We start from the raw sequence: 22269 nt of genomic DNA on the forward strand, positions 1-22269 counted from the left end.
ATGAATTTAAGATTGTTTCCAAGAGATAAATCAAGCTAGCCATAATTCATGTTAAGCGACACCAACAAGCTCTACTCATATCTGTCTAGGTCGAGCTGCACACAGAGTAGAGATCAATTCAGGAAACCCAAAGATCAACTTCAAGCTCCACTAGGTCACAGGTAAAGAATTTTCTGGACCTAGAGCTATTTCAGGACTATCCTTTGTAGTATTCATAATAATAATTTATGAACTGCACTTTTGTATATGGCAGTTTCTTTAATGGAAATCGGTGGGTAGGCCTACTGTTTAAAAAACTACTACAGCATAACTAACCATGTCTTGCTTGCTTTAGTAGGACTTGGTCCATTTCAGACTCCCATGACTACAGTTTCAAAAAGAAAATATCATGAACCACACAATCTTCTGTTGGAAGGGAAGCATCAAGTGAATTAAATGCATTCAATAAAATCACAAAATACTACAAGAAGCAAATTATGAAATAAAGTGGTGTCCTTATCTGAGAAGAAAAAATTGAGCTGTGAGATTTAAATGTTTTGTTGATAACTCAGGATAATGCATTGTTTAATATGTCAAACATCAGAGCTGAAGTGGTCCAGCAAACAAAGCTTAATTTCAGTGGCTATCATTGCCGATGGTCAATGCAATCTCCTTATATAAAAAAAACAGAGTTAAGCCTGCCTTACTGGTTAGCCACATGGTACATATCATCACTACAACAAGAAAAACACTGCAAGAATGCACACAAAGAAAAGAGGAAAATTACAAGATGACCACTTTAAGGGATTTATAAAATGGTATTCCCTCCGATCCATAAAAAGTGTCGCCCACTTAGTACAAAATTTTTACTGACTTAGTACAAAATGGGCGACACTTTTTATGGATCGGAGGGAGTATCAACCAATGTGAATTTTACGTATCTTCGTTAAGTTGTAGCATCTGACTTCAGGGTTCTCACTATGCTTGTCGGTCTCCTGCAGAAAATGGGCATATTCAGATGCCTACATATAAGCACAAAAAGGACTGTCATCAGTGTACAGACTTGATGCTCAAGCATTCCATTTGTCTTGATTCCTCGAAAGATCCACTTTTGCACATGGATAGAAGTTATATTGTGATATTACTTTACAAGTTTGTTGTGGTAACATTTGTTACTGGTCATAAGGGAACAAAAGGGGAGAACAGCATGTAGAAGTTAGAAGAAAAGAATCATTATATAATACCATTAATATTAAAAAATACTCTGTATCCGGACTTCCAGTATATACCTTACATCATGACAACATTCTTTCTTAGAGCATTGCCATAGTTAAACTAGTTAGAGCATTAGAACCGGTCTCACTTAAGGCACGAGGTAGGGAAAGAAGTGACAGAAACACACAGCAATATCACAGAATCTTGCCAGATAGTTCAAACACAACGTTTAAAAAGGATGGCAAAACCAAAAAGGAAAAGAAAATGAAAAAACATATATTGGAGTCTTCATAGCACTCCTAAGAACAGACACTCAGTGAAACATCTTGTTAGCACTAGAAAGGAGGCAAGTGCAGAAACAAATTATGATCCTGCAAGCACCTACTCAACCTTCCATGCATATAGGATCAGCGAGAAACCAAGACCTTGTAGCTGAGACTCCCTAAAAATCTGTGAGTATGACCACGGCATCGACTTCTCAGGTGCTTGGGATGTCTGAAACATGAACACTGCATTGCTTGTCGACGATCCAAAGAGCCAACTGTGGACATCCCAGAACACCTCCACAGGCAATCCATCGACGAGAATTGTCTGATTTCCCCTAAACTTCCATGCCAGCCTCTTCACCTGCATGACCGGTTTCTTATCGATACGTATCTCAAGACATGGATCCTTGAGGCTGACAGCATCGCACTCTATCACAACATCATGAAACTGGCCATTGTCGCAGAACTGCGCCTTCGCTGAGTAAATCTTCTTACCATATATGTGCTCTCTCCTTGCTACGAAAGCGGCGTTCGACATGGGTCGATTCATGCCGGTCTTCCGGTAGGCGTCCTTTTTCATGTCACCGAGCAAGAGCACCAGCTCAAGGTCGAACACCACAGCGACATAGAACCCCTCCAGTGGTTCTGGCCCTGTGCTGAACTTGGCGCCCGAGAGGTCCCAGAAGATCTCAATCTTGCCGCTGTCGACGTCGAGGCTCTTGGACCCCTTCTTCTTGGAAAAGAGCCATGGCTTAATTTCTGCCTTGCACAGGGACTGGCCGGACAAGCCGTCCACGCCGATGCTGAGGCCCTGCCCCATGAGGCTCTTGCTCCATGTGACCGAGATCACGCAGGGCCTGCCCGAGAACTGCGCCTGGTAGAGGCAGGTCACCAGGTTCTGTGCCGCGCCCTTGCCGGCGCTCGACGAGGACGACGCCGCGTCCGCGATCTGGACGCCGCTCTCCCCGAAGCACGATGGGAAGTCCCTCATGCTCCGAACTTTTCAGCGAACACCTTGCGTGCAACCCAGCTCAGAGCACAGCGCGATGCCCCCACTCCTCCACTTGAGCTCCCCCGCAATGCCGGCCAAGGGAAGCGGCGGCGCAGAGCTCTCTCCTGCCAGCAGATATACAGACTGCCGCAGAAGATAATTTTTTTTTGCTCGATCCAGCAACGCCGCCGCAAGTGACCGCGAGATCCCCAACCTTTACTGCCGAAAGCAGCAGCAAGAACCGCCCAAAAAGCAAAGGGCCCGAGGCAGAGCGATCGATCCGGCAGCAAGCTTCCCTCACGAAGCCGCCGTCTTCCAGTGCAATCAAAGCGAGGCCACACGCTCCCGGCCAGCCTTGCCCCGAAACCGCGGCAGGGAAGCAACCGTCTTTCACACAGATTTCTCCAGAATCGGCCCCAAATTGCCACAGAAGCAACCGCACGAAGAACAGCAAAGCAACATGAAAATTTCTTCCCCGGGTAAGGATTCAAGCCAAGAGAGCCTGCAGGCAGCCACGAGAAGACGGAGAGATATGTGGAGACATGGGAGAGGAGGCCAGGGAGTACCAGCAACCAGTGCGCTAGGAACCGCAGGAGGCAACGAGGAGGAGCAAGCAAAGCAAGAAGCAGCAAGGAAGTGAAGAGTAGCAGCCAGGAGGAGTAGGAGAGTAGTAGTGACTCACTGGGGGAAAGGAGACAAAAGGTTTGGGGGGATCAAATCAATGGAGCCCTACTACAAGATGCCACACAACAACACACTCACTGTCAGCCAACTCATGGTGGTGGAGGAGAAGAGGAGCAGGTGCTGCCTGCTCTCCTTTCTCTTTTGTAACTGCTGCCATGCCATTTGCCCATGGTTTGTAGCCTAGCCTGTTTACAATCTTGCAAGCTTCCTGGGAATCTAGGAACTCCCTTTAGAAAAAGAAAAGCAGAGCTTCTTGAAGATTGAGATCTTACTACCAAGACAACAGCAGGAAAAATTCAGTTCGTGGCTGGGTGTGAAATTATCAGTCCAACTGTATGAATAGGATAAGCCGTTTTTTAATATCATTGGATCAATAAGCTAGGAGGAGGAGGTGAAGAAATCCAATGTTGGAGACAATTGTCAGTGTGTCACAATGTTGGAAAGAATTTGGTCCTCTGGGTGGTACTTCCTCTCTCTTCATCAGTCTTCATTGAGTCTATGCTGCCTTTTGCCATGAGAATGTCAGCAGCTTTAAAAAAATATTTTTCCATGCAGGGGAGGACAAGTTCACATGCATCACAGTGAAAAAATGACCGGAGGGTGTACCCTGCTACAGATACTCCAGTGTTTACTCTGGGTACCCCATCTCTTGCTGTTTTTCCCTGGCATGGTTTTAGTTATAGAAATGTGCTTACAAGATTATACATGTCCACTTGATTGTTATTATTGCAGAGTGGGTGTAAGATGGGTCTAATCCTGTGTAGGTGATGATGCCCCCCCAAATATTTTTAACAAAAAAAAGGCAAAGGCAAATTGAGCATTGTATTGCCATGTTTACCCTTCTCTATGTGTATACTTATTTATATGGTGACACATGCTTTCTCAATTATTGCCTCCATATGAACTGTTGATACATACACCATCCATTTCTTATGCACTCCATGATTGAGAGTGCACAAATTAAGTACAGAATTCTATTCCATAGATTATTTTCTCTCCAAGTTGACTTTAGATCAAGTGAAGACCTAGTGCTAGCACCGGTACTAGAAATATTTTTTGTCACATGTAAGTACATGCCAATAAGTAAAGAATGCACATGGAGAAACAAATGAAAAGGATGGTTTTCATGCAGTCTTAAATTGCACCAAGGCTCGGGCGCTCCGTCAAGCTGTTAGATGCAACTGGACACTTCCTCCCGACTGTGAACTTCAACGGTCTGGACCAGATTGGGTTCTTTTATCCTTGAGAAGAGTAAATGATGATTGTAGGGGAAAACTGATGCTTATTTGGTGGAGATCCTGGCACTTGAGGAATGACATAATCTTCAGTAAAGGTGACGCTTTTGTTACTGCCTCTGCTCAGTTCTTATTCAGCTATGCAAAGACTTTGGCTTCTCTCGAGGGCCGTATCCCTGCTCCAGACCCCAAAGGGAAATCTCCTCTGTTTGATATGAGTGCTGCTCCTCTGATGCCGGCGACGCAAAAATTGTTTAAATGGAAACCACCCGAGACGGGCTGGATAAAGCTGAATGTTGATGCTAGCTTCTTTGCAAGTTCTGGTGCTGCTGCTTGGGGCGCGATCATCAGGGATGAGAATGGCAGTGTCCTTGTCTCGGCCTGGAACTTGATCAATCACTGTCCGAATGCGGAGACGGCAGAAGGGACTGCTTGCTTAGAGGGGATTAATTTGGCGAGACAGTTCTGCAACTTGCTTTTGGTGGTTGAGAGCGGCTGCCAAAGCCTCATTTCTCTGATCTGGGCATACTTCGAGAGCCCCCCTGCGTTCTACTCTTCTGGATATCCGTCAGTTAGCCCTGTTGTTTATTAGATTTCAGTTTACTAGTAGGCTTAATAACAGTGTGGCTCACGAGATTGCTAATTTCTGTCTTAGAGTCTCTTCAGGTGGTGTTTTAAGGAGAGGTGTGCCTCCCTGCGTGGAGTGCCTGGTGGAGTACGATTGTAATAACTTTGTTTCTTGAGTAATTTAAAACCCCCCTTTCAAAAAAAAAAGAAACAAATGAAAACTACCAGTGGTACCGGTAGTTTGTTTGTGTACCCCAAGCTGTGAGAGAACTGAAATCAATGGGAATGACAACGGTTTTCTTGGATCTGGGCCCCGCTCATCTCATCAGTTAACTGCACGCCCACGAGGGTGCATTTATTCACCTCCTCAGGAGATCCATACTCTTCTCCCCCCTTCAGCTGCTTCATCTCCAAGCAAAGGTACCCAGAAATTTGACACATTTTTAAAGGATCAAATTCTGCAGTCTGGAGGAGCAACGGGGCTCTTCCAATTCGAAGAAAAGGGAAGAAATTAAGAGAGTTATTTGCAAGTTTGTATCACAAGACGCGTTTATTAGTTTTCTTGTCCCAACTGCTTCAAGCAAAATCTTAAACTGATTCAAAGGGTTTAACTATATGATTGAATTAATAAGTTAAATTAATCATCATACATACACTGTTGTTTGTATATGTTTTCGGGGAGTCGGTGAGGTGTAACTTCCATTAGCATACAAACTTGAGATTTAAATTTTAAATTTGCTTTGTCTTTTGCGGTGACCTTTAAAGTGAAGAAGGTGAACACTTTCTGTACTAATCTTGCACCCACCTCACTTGAACCAAAGCAATGCCGTACTACTCCTGTGGAGACATGGAGTAGAACGCTATCTGTTGAACACCTTATTTCTTCGGGTACAAACTTTGCTGTTCATGAAGAACTTTCCTCGTTCAGGGCCCCATCTCAATTACTGACCTAAGCCAACCAAACATAATGGTAGGTATATAGCTGGTGTTCAGTAGCCAATTTCTCCCAACACTCTGTCAGCAGGGTGTTAACTAACGTGATGTTATAATTACTCAAACTGAAATCAACTATTAGTATCACTCCCTTTTTCTATCAGAGTGAAATGTTGGATGAATTTAGAGGGCACACTTCCATTCGTAGGATTGATTCCAAAAATGGAGAAGTCAAGAGAATTTGGCAGAGAAACAATCTGCAGTGTAAATTTGTACTTTTCTGTCACCTTACCTGAACACACACACAAAAAAAAATGCAAAGTTTTGGATCATGCATGGTACAAAATGTACGTTTAATCCAGGAATGCACATGCTTTGCTGTACATTTGAAGCAGGGAATAATGCACACACAGCGGTTGTCACTTTGCTTTCTGGCCCTGCTGGCAACCCTTTTGGCATGATACGAGCATGTCCATTTTGTATCCTCCAAGATACGATCATGCCGATGCATGCACGCATATATGCACAGATCGGTCGACCAGGAAATATACGTGTGTGCAGATCGATGGGCGTTGCTGATGCTGCCATCCAGAAGAAGTTAATGAGATTACGATCATTTTGATTTGGTGATGGCAAGAAAGATTGCGTGCTTTTGTATAATTGAGACATGAGCATAGCATTGTTTTTGAATTTTAGGTATCATGTGCGCCTTTGAATGATAGAAATAGTTAATGATGGATTTATGCATGAAAATATGGCCATCGCTTTCTTACAGAAACGAAATCCGACAAGAGAGAAGGTGCAGAAGCCAAATTAAAATTCTTTTATGTATAATTTTCGTTTAATTATCTTGAGCGAGCTATCTGGCAAATCTGATTACCTTGTTGGTATCACTCCCTCGGTTTATAAATATCTGTAAATGCAGTTTTTTTACAGAAAAAATAAATATTTGTGTCTGTTCTTTGAGATGATTATTATGCATTTTTCTGAGGACTGAAGATATGAATAGTACAAAGTTCATTTTATCATGTGTATGCTGCAAGGAAAAAAAACTATATTATGCCCCTGATTTGGTGGCAATGATCGAAATGAAAAGGCTAGCTAGCAGCTAAGCTAATGAGCGGTGACTTTACAGCTTACGGGCAAATTAATTAAGAGCCTAACCATCGATGAGGGACAAAAAGTGACATGCATGCGTTACCAACAGTGACTTCTTTTAGATATGATACTGAATGGAGCACTCCTATTAGCTAGCTGTCAGGAGCACTCAGATGTTGCTAAGCCTGCTGATAATATTGTCTGGGATTGAAGGAGCATAGTTAGATAACCAAAAGAACTCCTGTTAGTTGGCTGGTTGGGCTCCATTTTCCTATACAAAAAAGTTCTCCCAAATATTCACCAGCCGTGCCGATGTATGTTCATCGGCAGGGCTGGTTCTTCCAACTACCTCGGTGAGTGGTGATCCGATAACCGCTAACTTTTTTTAATAATACAAATTAAATAATTATTTTTGAAAATAATAAGTGTTTTTCAGAATTTTCAAAAATAATACGTCCTCGGTATGGGCGATTAGCTTCAGTTGGCCTGACCGAAACCGATTAGGACAACTAATCGGCTTGGGCGAAGCTGATTAGTTCCAGTTGGTTTGGGCGAAGCTGATTAGTTCTAATTGGTTTCGTCCAAGCCGATTGGAACTAATCAGATCTGACTGCACTAATCAGTTTCTCCTAAGTTACTTAGTTGCATTATCAATGCATGTTTAAATAGACGTAGCTTGTGTTTCGTCCACAAACCTAGCAATTCGACTGAAATTAAGGCACAACTGAAATTAAGATAACAAATTAACATAAGCTGGTTACAGAACTGAGGCACGATTGGACTGAAAATAAAACAAATTGTCCAATCGTGTCTCAGTTCTGTAACCAGCTTCTTTAATTTTCTCTCTGAATTTCAGTCGAATTGCTGGGTTTGTGGACGAAACACAAGTTATGTCCATTTAAACATGCATTGACCATGCAACTAAGTAGCTTGGGAAAATTGATTAGTTCAGTCGGAGATGAATAGTTCCAATCGGCTTGGGCGAAACCAACTGGAACTAATCAGCTTCGGCCAGACCAGGCCCTAATTGGCTTCGGCTAGGCCGATTGGAGCTATTTAAAAAATGATTATTTAATTCATATTATTTTTTAAAAAATAACCCCGATAACCAGCAGGTTACAGGATGAAGTATGGAAGTGTGGTCAGAGTGGATTAATTATACACAGATATGGTTTTCACGCATATATTTGTAGACGCTCTATTCCAGATTATTAGAAGTTTTATTTTACCTTTGTCCTATAATCAGGATTTTTAAAAAAGGTCGACCAAATTAGTTACTTTTTTACGAATATTTATACTCTCAAAGAAGTACATACTATTATGAAAATATATATCATGATGATTTAGTGGAAATAATATGGTATATTTTCTTGTAAACTTGTCAAACTTTAAGAAGTTTCGATTAGGACAAAACATAAAACATCATATAGTTTGAAGATTCACGAGCTTATTTTGGGTCTCAATTCTAGTACTATCTCCGATCCATATTAATTGTCGAAATATTACATGTTTGAACACCTCGAGAGACCGAGCCGGCAGTTCTTGAGAAATGACGAAGTCACCGTAGGCGTCTCGTTGTTAACTGGTACGTCACCTACCAATGAAAAAATAGCGCCGATTAAATCCTGAAATAAATCCAGGTAAATATGAACACCCATGTCAAATTTAGATCTTGAACATGAGTGGGCTAGTTCCATCAAAGGAACCATCCCAACTGAGCCAGTTCACTTCTGACTTGGAGCCTGAAGTAGCTGCAGATGGGCTTTGCTTGATCTACACTTATCCCCTTTAATTTTCTCGCGCTTTTTGTCAGGGGTCGTCGAGTTGCTCCAGCTAGCTAGCTAGGGCCGGTGAGCTCGGGATCGATCGTCGATTATCCCGGTGTACGTACTTATTGCTTGCTTTTTTGCGGGATGAATCGGTTGCTTGACTTACGGCCGGCTACCGGATAATTGATTCAGTATAATTACAATTAACGTGCAGTGCAGGGTCATCGTGGGGGAACACGTACGTGTTACTAACATGAAAATAATAAGCTCACTCGTGGAGCAGGACGTTTTTTAGACATGAATACATTCATGTTTGAACAAATTTGAATCATTTAGTATGGGACGGAGGGAGTAGAACTTTAGAAGTACAGTTCCACGTGCACCTAGTAAGTACTGCGCTAATTGTTTATGTCGTTTTGGACCAAAGCCGAGAACAAGTTAGGAGTAATAAACTGAACGAAGAATGGACATTCAGATCTCTGGCGTGACAATTTTTCTTTCATCTTGTAACAACTCTGGCTTTGAAGCGTGGAATAATATATTCATGTTCTGAGTCTTTCATCCCGATGATTGCCTAAAGAAAACTGAATGAGGAACGATTCGTACACGTTCGCAGGTTACAACTAGTACCGGCGCCGGATGGATCGAGTCCGCCGACACGAGACTAGTAAAAGGAAGCCATAGCTTAGCCGGTACGCGGTAGCGGCAGCAGAGTAGCCTGCTTTCGGCCTCTGCATATATCACTGCATGCGCCCGGTCGGTTCTAACACCTGTCCCTCGTCCCATCAGGCATCAGCAACCGAAGCGTAGCACGGAACGCACGGTCGGTCGTTTCCTTGACGTACCGCATGCCTAGCTTGTTTCTGAAACCACACGTGTACTGGGCTACTGGTCGCATCAAGCGCCGAAATTAATCGGTTAAACCCGTACCGTACGTACGTGTTCCTTCCGACTAATGGATGGATGGATGGATGGATTGATTCGGGAGTGCATGCGCCTTCTTCATATTTTTTTGCTGCTTTGCTTCTCTTCAACTGTTCCAGCGCCTAATAAGCCGCCGTGCACCGTGGGCCGGCGACGGCCCCGATTAGCACAATACCGCATTCTTTTTAATTAATTTTCTTCTTCCATGTTTCATAATTCTTGTCTCAAATCTAGAACGGAAGAAAGGAGCTGTTTCATAATTCTCGTCTTAAATCTAGAACGGAAGAAGGAGCAGGTGATTTTCTGCATGCGGTACGATTATCTTGCAGCAGCTACATGCTTGCTGTCCGTCGGATTTCTATTGTCTCTCGCGCGGGGAAGCGAACGGGAGCACGGAAGATTCCCCTCTAGCTCGTTCGGTCCTGCGCACGTGCTGCATGCGAGCTAACTGCCATATAATTGCACTGTTTGTTGAGCACAAAGGTGGTTTGGTTCCTTTTCTGATACCGGGACAAATTCTCTTTTCATTTTACCGGTACCATGTAAACCAATTTTCATACTTTGTACGTAGACCCCATCGAAAAAAAAAATTAGACCCCCTCGAAGAAATATATATTTTGTACCTAGTCACCTGTCAATCAGATAGAGCCTTGAAAACTAGGAGTACATCAGTAAGAGTTCATGTGGAATGCTACTCCGTAACAAACTATGTATGTTCATCCTGCCAAGTGCCGACCGATCTGCCACGCCGCCGGTGATCAAGAGACAACAAAAGACTCACTCGATCCTCCCGGGAGGCCGGGATTTAGATACGGATGGCAGCACGGCACGTCTACGCGACTACGCCACTTAACTGAATTCCGGAGCCCCTAAAAGAAAGAACTGAATTCCGGAGGAGAATTCAATCAAAACGAGTACTGGCATTCATTCAGTGCTCGAGCCATGGCGTCAGTAAACTCGATCCTCCCTGTTTTCGTTTCGGTTGGTCCAACGGTTCTTCTTGCATGCATTCAAGGCGCGACCGCTGTCAGTTTGTTGGCCAGCCAGCCAGCCAGACACAGAGGCAGACAGGGGCACCTGCATCACTGCACAAGTCTGCAGGTGCACGCTGATCAGCTTAAAATGCTTAATTTGAGACAGATGGCGTTGGATCGACTGGAAAAAGCAAAAGCCCTTCGATTCAGACTTCACGGCAGCTGATTTTTTGGGAAGCACAGGTCAAGGCCCAATTGGAAGAATGGGCCGGGCCAGGGACTGACAGATCGTCAGCATCAGCGGTGTCAAACTCGTCTTCATGGACAGACCATTTCTCAACATCTGACGTAGACGTAAGATTTTTTTTCTCTCTCGCTGGACTACGAATTTTGATTCCGCTAAGAACAATTTTGATGTCTTCTTGAAATAATTTTGATGACGAGAAGAGGAAGAAGAAGGCAAAAAAAACACAAATCACTGTCGGTTTCAGGTCGTTGCGCTGTGCGGTAGACAAATCAACGGTCGCGCAACGAGACATGCCGACCAGATTCACTGAACAGTACGCACGCCCAAGTGGCCGCCGGAATCTTCGAGCAACTGCTTACTGTTACGGTTACAGTGTTACCTTGCCAATTTTTGCAACTCATGAATTTTACAGACCATTTCCGTGCGAATAAAGGGGGAAAATAATCCAGGTTTTCGAAATCGGACCAATCAATTCACATCTAACAGGAAATATGTACAGGAGACAGAACTAGTAATAACCAATACAATATAAAGAATCGAATCTAGCTACTGTATATGAACATATCGTAGAACACTACTACACGTCTACACCTGATGCAGTGATCATAAGCGGAAGGATTCTAGATTCTAGAAGTTTCTAGAGCACATCAAAACCCATCGTAGTAGCCGCCGAATGATATGCTCGCCCTGGTGGACGATGCACCTCCCATGACTGATGACAATCTGGAGGCCTGCTCCACTACCTGCTGAATTCTCTGCAGATCAAACAAGAAACCATCAGGAACCCAGGAAACCCTGCACAATTTTTAAAATGATGGATTAATTCAAGAACAGAATTTAAAAAGAAAGAGTTATCAAACCTCGTCGTCAGCATACATCTGGAACTGGGTCTTCTGATTCTGCATCTTCTTCTTCTGGTGCTGCTGCTGCCTGCCTCCAAGCAGGAAGATGCAGAAGGTGGCAGCAGCAACCCCAAACGAGCAGAGTGCCCCAACACCATTCACCCTCAGATTTCGAACACTGAAACCAACGCATTCGAGGCCTGCCCTGTCTTTCATGACGCCTTCTTCCACCTCATCACGTAGATCAGGCGCTGCTTCCACCATCACCTCATCCTCATAAACTTCCTTACAACCGACTGTGCACTTGACAATCGCTTCCTCCTCCTCTTCTGCGTCAGAGATCATCAGTATCTCGATCGCCTTCGGCGCGAACTCCCCTCCTGGCCTTGATTCAGCCTGCGTGACACAGATGTCCTTGAATTCGACAACAGGGTCCTGCACAGAGGCGTCTTGCAATGGTGGCACAGGTGGTTTCTTGGCCTCTTCTTCATCTAGGATGCAATCATAAGGAGCACGGTGAGATGCGGGCGCGAAGTGGTTTATGTTGATCATGACCAAATCGGCGTCAAACAAGAGCCGATCCTTACCACCAGCAGTGAACTCCTCCATGAAGAAGGAGCTTCTGTGGTCGGGCAGGAACTCCCAGTCGTCAAGGCTAATTGCATCCATGGAAGCGACTCTGGACATGGCAAACTAGTGCTAGAACAGGCTTGGTGGATCTGGTAGTTATACAGTTGCTCACCTGCTGCAACTATGGCAACAATGGAAGATTCTCTCCAAGAATCGATCCAAGTGATGGTTTGGAAGGATACTTTCTTTTTCTGTGGAGGGGAACAACAGCTGAAGGAGCTAGTGGGAACAACTTGTTGCACCAAGGTAGAAGGCAAAGCCAATTTAAGGAGTTTGTGCGTGAGGGGACTTTGCCTTCCTGCTAAGTGACAAAGATGAAAGTGTTCTTCGGGGCCTACCAGCGGGGACTTGTTTCTTCCTTCCTTCCTCCCTACTCAATTCTTCCCGGTTGCAGTGCCTCTGCAAGCTATTAGCAGAGTGAGAATATTAGTTCTTCCAGCCTTCCAGGCAATATACAATTAGGAAGTAATTATGCAAGGAGATGCAAATAATAGAGAACAGCTTTAGGATATAGTGTCGGTGCAGTCAAATCCTCCGCTCCGACTAGTAAACTCCCTCCATAATTCTAAAGTACTCCCATACTAACTCTAAAATAATCACATGCGCCAGCACAACGTTACATGGTAGTCTTTACTTGTATATGACATAGCAAACTCTAATCAAATCTGTCTTGTCAATTGCTGTCAAGGATTAGAATGCCATCTCACCTGATCTGAAAGGGCTTTCGATGGACATCCTTTTCAATCAAGTTATGAACCATGTTTCCAGAAAATCATATGCAAGTCAAATTCATGGAAAGAGTACTGCATAGTAAGAGTAACATAATGGAGAGGGTCAAAGTTATTACACAGTAGATGATAGACAAAGGAGCTGATAAAGCGAAATCAACAGGAACTACAGAAGGATAGAGACATACACCAGTTAAACACGGAAGCCAGAAAAGAATGAGACACGTCTTTAGAAGCTTCTGCAGAGATATTAACTCTGGAAAGTTGAGATGCGACAGGAGACAGCGATGGATGAATTATGTAGGAACTTGAGGAGATTGAATAGGATCTTCAGAGAAAAACAGAAGTCACTAGAACATGGGAGCCTATCAGATTCAGAGTCAAGATTTACAATTCGGAGCTTGAGTCAGCAGCCCAAGCTTCAAGCTGGCGCAGACAACAGTGGCGCACAGGCGTAGGGTAGCACATTGACACTGTAAACCAACAACAGAAAGAAGTCCTAAGACATATACAAGATGAGGTCCCAGAAATTTACATTAATTCTGAGGTTTCCCACATGCCTGAATGAACATACATAGCAGGATAGGAAAGCAGAGTCAAATAATTTTGGATCGTATGTGAGAAGCTAGACTATCAAACATTCCCCAAAAGTCTAGGCTTGCCGTGATGAGGATGGTTCACCCAGTGAGACAGAAGCAAATGAGGAAGCCCAAGCTCGAGCATTACTGGCCCCTTTTGTTAGATCACTTGTCTTGCTGCTCAATCTAAGCTTGCTCCAAATCCTCTTAACATCAAGCACAGTCAATGCCCGTTCCATAAGTTGGCTTGATCCCCTACTGATTCCTAGGTTCAGGTTCCGAACTCGCACAATCAAGAAGACTCTCATCTGGGAGATGACAGTGGGAACGAAGCGTGCCACGACCTTCATTATGAGAAAAAGTACTGACAACAACACAAAGGGCTCATCGTTTGCCATTTTACGCAATGTCCAGCCTCCAGGCATGACTGACCCCAAACTCCGAGTGCTCTCTTGCTGATCAAGATCAAAATACGCAACTGGATTGAGGCCTGCACCAAGAAAAACTGTCCTTAACAAAAGTGATTTGATGTAATAAAACAACCTAGATATTTAATCATCAATAGCTGCAGTGTGCAGCATAACCATGTCTAAAATCAATTGGACAACGGAATAAATCCATAATATCAAGACATGTTATTATGAGCAATTGAGCATGCCCAATTTCTGCAGAATTATCAAATATGATGCTAGTTTACATTCGGAGGCATCAATGACTAACACATATCAAGAGTATCAACAGGCACATGGTTTCGTTCATAAAATCACAGGTGAAGGTCGCAGCCCATTCCCCACCAGGTAACCATATAGTCTACAATGTAAACAATCTTTCAACCAATTAGATGCAAAATTAATTCAAACTCCCAATGAAAGAAACCCAAAGGTGCATCTTAATTCTGAGTTTTGCTCAAGTTAGAAAATGGGACATATTCGGAAAAAGCTGACACCATTCAATAAACTATTTATGCAGGAAACATGCAATAATAATGATTGTACCTGTAGTTTCTTTGTAGAAATCAATCAGAGATTTGAGATCTTTTGTACCCCTATAACGAACCATTGAAGTCTCATTTACAAGAAGAACTGCTGGAAATCCACGGACACCATATCTTGAAAATAAACTACAGTAAGCAGAGAGGTATAATGAGCAGTAATTCACTGGTAGGAAAAATGTTACTAACAAAATGGACATGATGCATCAATACAAGGGATAGGCACACAAAGAAAGAGTCCAACAATCACATACCTGGGCATCGCAGAAGATTCTTCAACAGCAAAGTGATGTATCTGAGGGAACATAGTGCTAAGAGCTTCAAATATTGGTCGAAATTTGCTCGAGAAAGGACACCATGCAGCATAGAAGAGAATTGAGTACGAAGCACCACTGCGCCGAAGGTTCAACTGTTTATCGAGAGCCTCTCCTCTCACCTTCAATAGGAGAAAAAATATTTTAGGTTTTTAACAGATATTCAATAGCTACAGAACAAACTAGAAGTTTGTCAGAATCACAACATGCATATTAGCGGTCTATATGGTGCCAAGGGTTTTCACTTATCATTTCTAGACACTCAAATGAAAGTAGAAGACAAGCTTATCATATCCGCACTTTATCCTCATCATGCTTCTGTCAAACCGAGATGTGCAAACAACCTAGATGCTTCAGAAATTACACATACGTAGTAATTGTATTCATGTGTCTCACGCCTGCCTTCTGAATCCTACTTAAGCCACAAATTCGATTCACATCACGCTTGCCTTAACATATGGATCCCACCGCTGGTGGCTGGGAACGGCAGCATCAACGCATCTCGATGACTCTCCAACACGCCACCCATGTTTTTGTCGGCCGTCCTTAAATTCCCCTGGCATAGTGCCGTTAATCGGCCGATTCTATGTACCCACCAAAGCATTGCTACACGCATCTATTCTAATATCTCTTTCAAAACACATTCCCCGCCCTCCGTATCAAAACCCCTCTCTGACATCGCCCTGCTTCGAACCCCAATCACAAGCCTCATCAGCGACTCAAAAGCAACCCTGCCCGCTACTACTCGCGCGGGTTGACACGAAAATAATCCGCAGACGGAGAAGATGCAGCGCTGAGTCTCCGGGCTAGCAGCAGAAGACGAGGTCGGGATTGGATTGGGTCAGCGTAGGCGGGGGAGGGAGGATGGGGAGCATTGGAGGAAGGCGGCTACCTCGAGAGGCGGGGAGGGCTCGATCCTGGCGCGGGGGCATCGCGATCCGAGCGCGTCCAGGAACGGGGGTCCCAGGCGCGGGCACGTGGACCCAAGGCCACCCGCGCCGGGGGAGCCGGCAGCGCCGGCGCCGGCGGCGACGAGGAGGAAGGAGACCACGGCAGCGACGGTGACGGCGACGGCGGCGCGGCGCATCGTTGGATTCGCAGCTCGGAATTCCTCTTCCTCCCCCTCCTTTGCTGGGGAATTCCTCTCTTTTTCTTTTGAAAACTGGGGAAATTTCTTTCTCGGTGCGCTCGGTGGGAGGGAAGGAGGGAGACTGGTAGATGAGATTTGCCCGATGCCTCGAGATTATTTTTGGGCGTGGGTGACGTGGGAAGTGGCCATTGGTTGTGACTCCCGTACGTGTGCTGTCCCCCGGCTGGCCGGCTGGTTGGTAGGCATCGTCACGTGTGACGACCTGGGGCGCGCGGGGCCCGCCTGTCAGCGGCTCTGTTCCCCGATGCTCGGATGGACGGATACGGGACCACCCCCGGTGCTGGTTTCGAAGCAGATTTTCTTATTTTGTGTAAATCCATAAAGGATTATTATTCCCAACGACCCAACATGTTCTTACAAACAAAAATCCTCGCATTTTGTCGATCTTTTCGCGGGTCACACAATGGGAGGCAGGCTGGTGAAAATTTACATCCACAGTTCATTCTTATCATTTTATCGACGGGATGGTGAAATGTACTACTTGATTTGTCCCATATTAACTGATTCAAAATTTGTCCAAATACGAATATATTTATGTTTAAAAAACATTTAAATACATGTAATACAAAGTCACTTAATATGTGACGGAGGAAGTACAATCTTTGACACATATTACTTGTCGCAGATTTAGTTGAGTAGTTGTAAGTTTTACGCTGGGGCCTATCCGTTGGGCACGTTCATTTGTGTCTGTGGTCGACGCCTCGAATTTTTTCCACGAGACCGTGTGCAGCGGTGCAAGACATTGGAAAGTTTTTTTTTTCTTTTTGTAGTGCGTTTTTTTAGTAAAAGGCATTGGATCAAATTCAGCCCACTCCTCATGCCTGACCCATGTTGCCATTTCCCGGCCCATCTTTAGGTCTCCACCGGCCAGGCCGGCGATCTATTCCATTCAACCTCGCCGCGCCGCGCAGTCAGTGGTAAAGAACGGCGAACCCCGTCTCCGCGATGCAGATCCTCCGGCGGAAATTTCTCGAAGCTTCCGGCGGCCTCTCCCTGCACCTCCTCCGCTCTCCACCTCCCGCTCGCCACCTCCACCGCCACGCCCATGCCGTCTCCACCTTCTCCGCCGCCCGGGGGGCCGCGCCCGCCGGCTCCATCAGCGCCACCCCGTGGGCCGCCACCCAGCGCCGCGGCGCGAAAATGCTCGGCTCCGACGTAATACCCTTTTCCCTCTCTCGCTCTCTCATCTGTTCGCTTGGCTCGTGTCCTGCCCGCCCGCCCAGGGTTTAGCTGGGGTTCTGCTAAGCTAGCGCAGACCACTGTCTTCTGGCTACTGCTGATTCGTTCAATTGGGAACGAATTTTTGGGCGAATTGCTTCGCAAGCGGAGTGGTTCATTCCTTTTTTTTTTGTTCAGTTGCTTTTCATAGGTGACTTAACGGTGGAATAAATGTCATGAAATGCTTCTACTGTATCAAAAAAAGTATTACTCCCTTTGACCCATGCTACTTGTCGAAATATTGCACGTATCTAGATGCTTTTTAAACATAGATACATCCATGTTTGGGCAAATTTGAGACAAGTAATATGGGTCGGAGGGGGTACTAGTTTTCTTTTTGATTTGGAATGCTCAATTTGTATGTTCTAGTGAGGAAGGCTTCCTCATGAACGGTGTAAAGCAAACTCATTAGATTGCTGTGTCGATTCACCATGCCAGCCTACGGTTGTAGTTCCTCTGGCGCAGCACACGGGCGCCAGGAGCCTATCCTATAATAGATTTAGCTGAGTATTTGGTTGATCAGCTTGACATAGATGCAAGATTTAGAAGAGGTATTACGTGTCTTGTCATTGAAGTTGCATTCAACAATTAGATTTAGCATGAAGGTCTCCAGCCTTCCTGTGGTCCTAAAATTACCGCAAAAGGAATTTTAGTTGTGTAGCTTTTATGATACGCTGATTATATCCTTAACCTGATTTTGATAATGTTTTTTTTTATGTTCTGTTCTTTACTAATCTTTGCAGAAGCACATAACGATTCTTGCACTAACTTGGGACTGTCTTCGTATATTCTAGGTGAAACTTGGAAATGTAATACAGAGAAAAGGTGTGTGCTTACATATGTTTCATTTCATTTCTGCTTCCAAGTATCATGGATTGTTACTTATCCAGCCTTCTGGTCAACCTTAAAATCAAGGTCACATTTATCAGGTATGTTTAACTGTCTTTTTTGTCCTGCTCCCGTTGATACTTCCTGTTCCGCATGAACTTTATGGTTAATATTCATCTATCTTTGTGCCAAGGACAAACATTATGTCCTTTCTTGACTTACTCGTGTTTTGTTCAGGTGATAAAAGCACAACATTCACATCAAGGAAGAGGAGGAGCCACAATACAGGTATTTTTGTTTCATTATTTCAATCTGCCCCAGTACTTAAAGGTTAAAGCTGCAGACCACTACGATGATGGCAATCTAATGTAAAGCTCGCCAAATTTTTTCTTCCATGTATTGCCTCATATATAAATTAGTGTTACCTTAGCGTCATTAGAGTGCCTATTTTTGCAACAGCAACATAATTTACATGGTACAGGACATGGAAAAAGAGAACTTAGCAACAAAATGTCTATGGGAATAACAAGGACAGTGAGATAAATAACTTGGCACCTAGAACTACATTATACATGTAGACACTGGCATTGGGTTGACTCTTATAATTCACTGTTACCCCATTGGCATGTCTGCAATGTCATGAGAACATCGGGTCGAAAGAAGAAAAAGTTCATGGCACCGTTTTTTGTTAACTTTCATAGTATGTGCTTGACTTAACTGGGAGCTTAAGTTCGTTTTTGTGTGTGAATTTTGTTCTCAATTCTTGAGTGCTGCAGGTTGAACTGAGGGATGTTGACACTGGAAACAAAATAGTAGAAAGATTTCGTACTGATGAGGCTCTCGAGAGTACGGACATTTCCTTCACCTCTTATAAAAAAGACATGTTGCGTTCTGATTTTTCTTGTGCAGCTATGTATAACCTGACCTCATTAAGATTTTCTATTGTGCAATTCTTCATGGGCAGCTCTTTATTTTTCCTGTTTATAAATCTAAGCAATACTTTCTTCTATTGTTTTCATTACATTCAATCATCAATCATTCATGTGTCACTCACAAGCTATCAAACATCATCAAACGAACTACATTAATATGTTGAGCTGGTGATCATCTAAAATCAACTAATCCATGCATTAGCCAACACCGAACATACCAATCCCAACCGTCCAGTGGGCAGTTGCAGTTCCATAAAGCGCATCCATGATAGCTGTAGTTTGGATTGGTTGTTCAGATTTAAATTTTGCAGTCGTGTTACTAATGGCAGGCTAATCATAAGTTCATAACATACTTTTATTTAACTCATTCAGGAGTTTTTGTTGAGGAGAAGTCTTTCACATATCTGTATCAGGAAGGAGACAACGTGGCACTTATGGAGTATGTCTGTTTCCCTGTTTTCTTGTCACTCTATCATTAACATTCTGTGATGTGGCCATGCCCATATCTATTTATATCCATTGAGCGCTGTGTTCATTTGGAATCTATTTTTGCCAGGCCTAACACATTTGAGCAAATAGAGGTTTCGAAGGATCTGTTTGGCAAAGCCGCTGCATATCTGAAAGGTCCAACCAATATTAATCGACAACCAGAAGAAACGTCAATTGTTATCAATACTATATTCTAAAAATATGCTTATGTTTTATCTCATGAACAGCTAGATACTTGGTTTACTTTTGTGCCTCTAGCCCTCATAACATCACAACTGCCTGAAATTTTAATTCTGATTAATATAAAATTGGGTGGAACACTTAAGTTTTTGCCTTACGAATGAAAGTGATATGTACAGGAGTCTTTTACTAGTGGCCTTTATTATATCCAGTATATGTGATTATGTGCATTCTTCATAGTTCGTAACCATAACAAATACATCAGCTCCTTGGAGGCTTGCTGGCTTTCTAATTGACAATGTTCATGACTCAATGTTGATATCTTTTGCTCATTTTTGGAATTGTGGTTTTAAATGCTTTTATTTGTATCATCGTGTCCCACTGATTTTCTCACTTATAACAGATGAGATGAGGGTGACTCTACAATACTATGATGGCCGGGCAGTGTCTGGTTCAGTGCCTCCCCGTGTGACTTGCACCGTCGTTGAAGCACAGCCTAATACTAAAGGGCTAACTGCTCAACCTCAGTGAGTTTATACCATTATTTCATCATTACATTATTCTTATTCCTGTAATATTCTGTTCATAGTTTCTGGCTTTCTGCCTCAAAATAAGCATTCTTGTCAAATGTTTAGAAATAAAGTCTGGCAACAGTATATTCCATGCTATTGGTGATCGGGGTGAGTGCTTATAGTAGTATAACCATAATGAGAATTTTTAGTTGGGGGGTGATCAGTCCAAATGTTAATTTGTCTTTGCAGAGAAGAAAGTTGAAATTACTCTTATGCCTTATGGTCAGTAGTTACAAGCAGTGAAAGCATGGTAGTTGGCCAACTTCCGTAGTTGCCCAAAACATGACCGTCCTGTGCCTTAAACTTTCACCTACATCTTGTATTTTGTGCTAGGTCACACTTAATCACTCACAAGCTTCCATGGACCCATGTCAGCGACTATTTTTGGCCTCAAAATTCCATTAAACTGTTAGTAATTCTCATGAACAATCTGTTAATTAATAATATTGTGTAGAGTTCATGCATAAAACTATGTTGGCAAGCTAGTAGAATGTAAACCACAAGATTCAGTATGAAGATCAATTTAGTAAAAGTACATCGTGTAATGCTGAGTTGCTGACCAAGTGACCAGGACTTTTGAGAACTGAGGCTGGTTTATCATTCTACTTGCACTTTGCAGTAAGACCATTCTCTGATGCTTGTGGCCTGCAATAGTATGGAGTTGTAATGTTGTATATATGCACAAGCGCTGAGCAGATTTTACTTTAATCAGCTTCACAATCTTTTATCATCAAATATTTGAGGTCCATTGGTATGCGCTAACTAAGCTCATGTTTGTACTAAATGCAGATATAAAAGGGTCTTGCTGGATAATGGTCTTACTGTGCTTGTAAGTTGATGGGTGCCATCTCGTAGAGTTTATTCACCTAGTCTTTTAATGAATGATTGAACTGCATCTGATATTTTATATTAACAAATGTATCCACAAGAAAGGATATAAGCTCTAACTGATCTTAGTTGACACTGAAATGATTCAAAAAGCTGAGAACTGCTACTTAAAATGTTTTTGGTTTGCCATTGATGTCTTTGTTGCTGTAGATTAATTGGTCAGCAGTAGATCATTTCTGTACACGACTGATTTGGACTTACTGAATCGGCACTGTTTCATTCTACATAAGATTTTTGAAAGTACAGATACATCCCTTTTATATTAGTTTCTCATGATCCACCCCATCTTTTTTGCCTCTTTATTTAGTGATTAAATTTCAGCATTCTGCCTCATTTCTCTCTAATTCTGTTGTTTAAATCAACAGAACCCCTAGTTTCTACCATCAAATAAGTTCCTTATACTTTTAAGGATCTCTTACCTCCATTACCTTTTTGCCAATTGTAGGCACCTCCTTTCATCGAAGCAGGTGAGAGCATTGTTATTACTACCGTGGATGATTCATATGTGACGAGGTAAGTTATGAGAAATCTCATTTAATTGTATCCTCTGATGTTCTTTAGATGAATGCTGCGGCATACGATGCCCATCTGTATTTTTTTTTATTCTTAGTGAATTCACTGAATCAATTTTGCATTTCAGGGCCTAGTGACAGTATCATGTAGATGACGCTTTGTGCCCTGCAAATTGGGATTCGACTTGCACTATCTTAGATAAGTTTTCTTTGCCATTGCCCATTGGCATTCTGAATCTGCCCCGGGCGAAAAGGGCACCCGCTTTATACCAAGAATGCAGTGTTCAGCAACACATTTTGTTTTCACAGGTAATTTTAGCTGGCTTCTCGTTTTTAGTGTTATCATAACACAATTTCACTGTGGTAAGTCATGAAAAAATCGATATAGAACCTATATTGTGCTACGCAGGCACAGAGTGAAATGTATTTGCCTTTGTACGCCTCACTGTCTTGTGAAAATATACTGGGATTTGCCCAATCATTTCCATGCAGATATGCAGATGAAAATCAATTACTTATATTATTGTTCCGTACA

At 43.2% G+C, this 22269-nt stretch overlaps 4 protein-coding genes across 5 annotated transcripts; 1 reads left to right on the forward strand and 3 right to left on the reverse strand.

The window, feature by feature from the left end:
- Positions 1–1367: 1367 nt before the first annotated feature.
- LOC100837549 lies at positions 1368–3578 on the reverse strand. The gene has a single exon (XM_003564098.4). It carries the CDS (start codon positions 2449–2451, stop codon positions 1576–1578), a length of 876 nt encoding a protein of 291 aa, XP_003564146.1. The 5' UTR covers positions 2452–3578; the 3' UTR covers positions 1368–1575.
- A 7740-nt stretch (positions 3579–11318) lies between these two features.
- On the reverse strand, positions 11319–13225 carry LOC100840194. 2 transcript variants are annotated; one of them, XM_010229775.3, is made up of 4 exons: positions 13062–13225; positions 12312–12760; positions 11743–12215; positions 11319–11637 (listed from the first exon to the last, which is right to left on the reverse strand). In XM_010229775.3, exons 2-4 carry the CDS (start codon positions 12409–12411, stop codon positions 11530–11532), a joined length of 681 nt encoding a protein of 226 aa, XP_010228077.1. In that variant the 5' UTR covers positions 12412–12760; positions 13062–13225; the 3' UTR covers positions 11319–11529. The 2 variants fall into 2 exon arrangements, with proteins under 2 accessions (XP_010228077.1, XP_003564155.1); XM_003564107.4 differs by having other exon boundaries at positions 11743–12760.
- Positions 13226–13411: 186 nt separating this feature from the next.
- Positions 13412–16212, reverse strand: LOC100842629 (5'-adenylylsulfate reductase-like 5). Its single transcript, XM_003564114.4, has 4 exons — positions 15858–16212; positions 14906–15087; positions 14656–14780; positions 13412–14150 (listed from the first exon to the last, which is right to left on the reverse strand). Exons 1-4 carry the CDS (start codon positions 16050–16052, stop codon positions 13735–13737), a joined length of 918 nt encoding a protein of 305 aa, XP_003564162.1. The 5' UTR covers positions 16053–16212; the 3' UTR covers positions 13412–13734.
- Positions 16213–16967: 755 nt separating this feature from the next.
- LOC100824737 (elongation factor P) lies at positions 16968–22264 on the forward strand. The gene is made up of 11 exons (XM_003559228.4): positions 16968–17270; positions 18128–18158; positions 18249–18262; positions 18399–18449; positions 18938–19007; positions 19466–19532; positions 19650–19717; positions 20166–20289; positions 21124–21163; positions 21668–21735; positions 21863–22264. The coding sequence occupies exons 1-11, from the start codon at positions 17061–17063 to the stop codon at positions 21867–21869; spliced, it is 750 nt and encodes a 249-aa protein (XP_003559276.2). The 5' UTR covers positions 16968–17060; the 3' UTR covers positions 21870–22264.
- Positions 22265–22269: the final 5 nt, after the last annotated feature.

The sequence above is a fragment of the Brachypodium distachyon genome, chromosome 1, assembly GCF_000005505.3.
Source record: "Brachypodium distachyon strain Bd21 chromosome 1, Brachypodium_distachyon_v3.0, whole genome shotgun sequence".
NCBI classification, from domain to species: Eukaryota; Viridiplantae; Streptophyta; class Magnoliopsida; order Poales; family Poaceae; genus Brachypodium; species Brachypodium distachyon.

Coding starts and splice junctions, on each gene's coding strand:
- LOC100842629 (XM_003564114.4), bottom strand. CDS start 16,052: ATGCGCCGCGCCGCCGTCGCCGTCACCGTCGCTGCCGTGGTCTCCTTC. Junction 14,781..14,905: donor GAATCTTCTGCGATGCCCAG/GTATGTGATTGT, acceptor TGCTTACTGTAG/TTTATTTTCAAGATATGGTG. Junction 14,151..14,655: donor TTTCTACAAAGAAACTACAG/GTACAATCATTA, acceptor TTCTTGGTGCAG/GCCTCAATCCAGTTGCGTAT.
- LOC100840194 (XM_003564107.4), bottom strand. CDS start 12,411: ATGTCCAGAGTCGCTTCCATGGATGCAATTAGCCTTGACGACTGGGAG. Junction 11,638..11,742: donor AGATGTATGCTGACGACGAG/GTTTGATAACTC, acceptor TTTGATCTGCAG/AGAATTCAGCAGGTAGTGGA.
- LOC100837549 (XM_003564098.4), bottom strand. CDS start 2,451: ATGAGGGACTTCCCATCGTGCTTCGGGGAGAGCGGCGTCCAGATCGCG.
- LOC100824737 (XM_003559228.4), top strand. CDS start 17,061: ATGCAGATCCTCCGGCGGAAATTTCTCGAAGCTTCCGGCGGCCTCTCC. Junction 18,450..18,937: donor GAGGAGGAGCCACAATACAG/GTATTTTTGTTT, acceptor TGAGTGCTGCAG/GTTGAACTGAGGGATGTTGA. Junction 19,718..20,165: donor AGCCGCTGCATATCTGAAAG/GTCCAACCAATA, acceptor CACTTATAACAG/ATGAGATGAGGGTGACTCTA.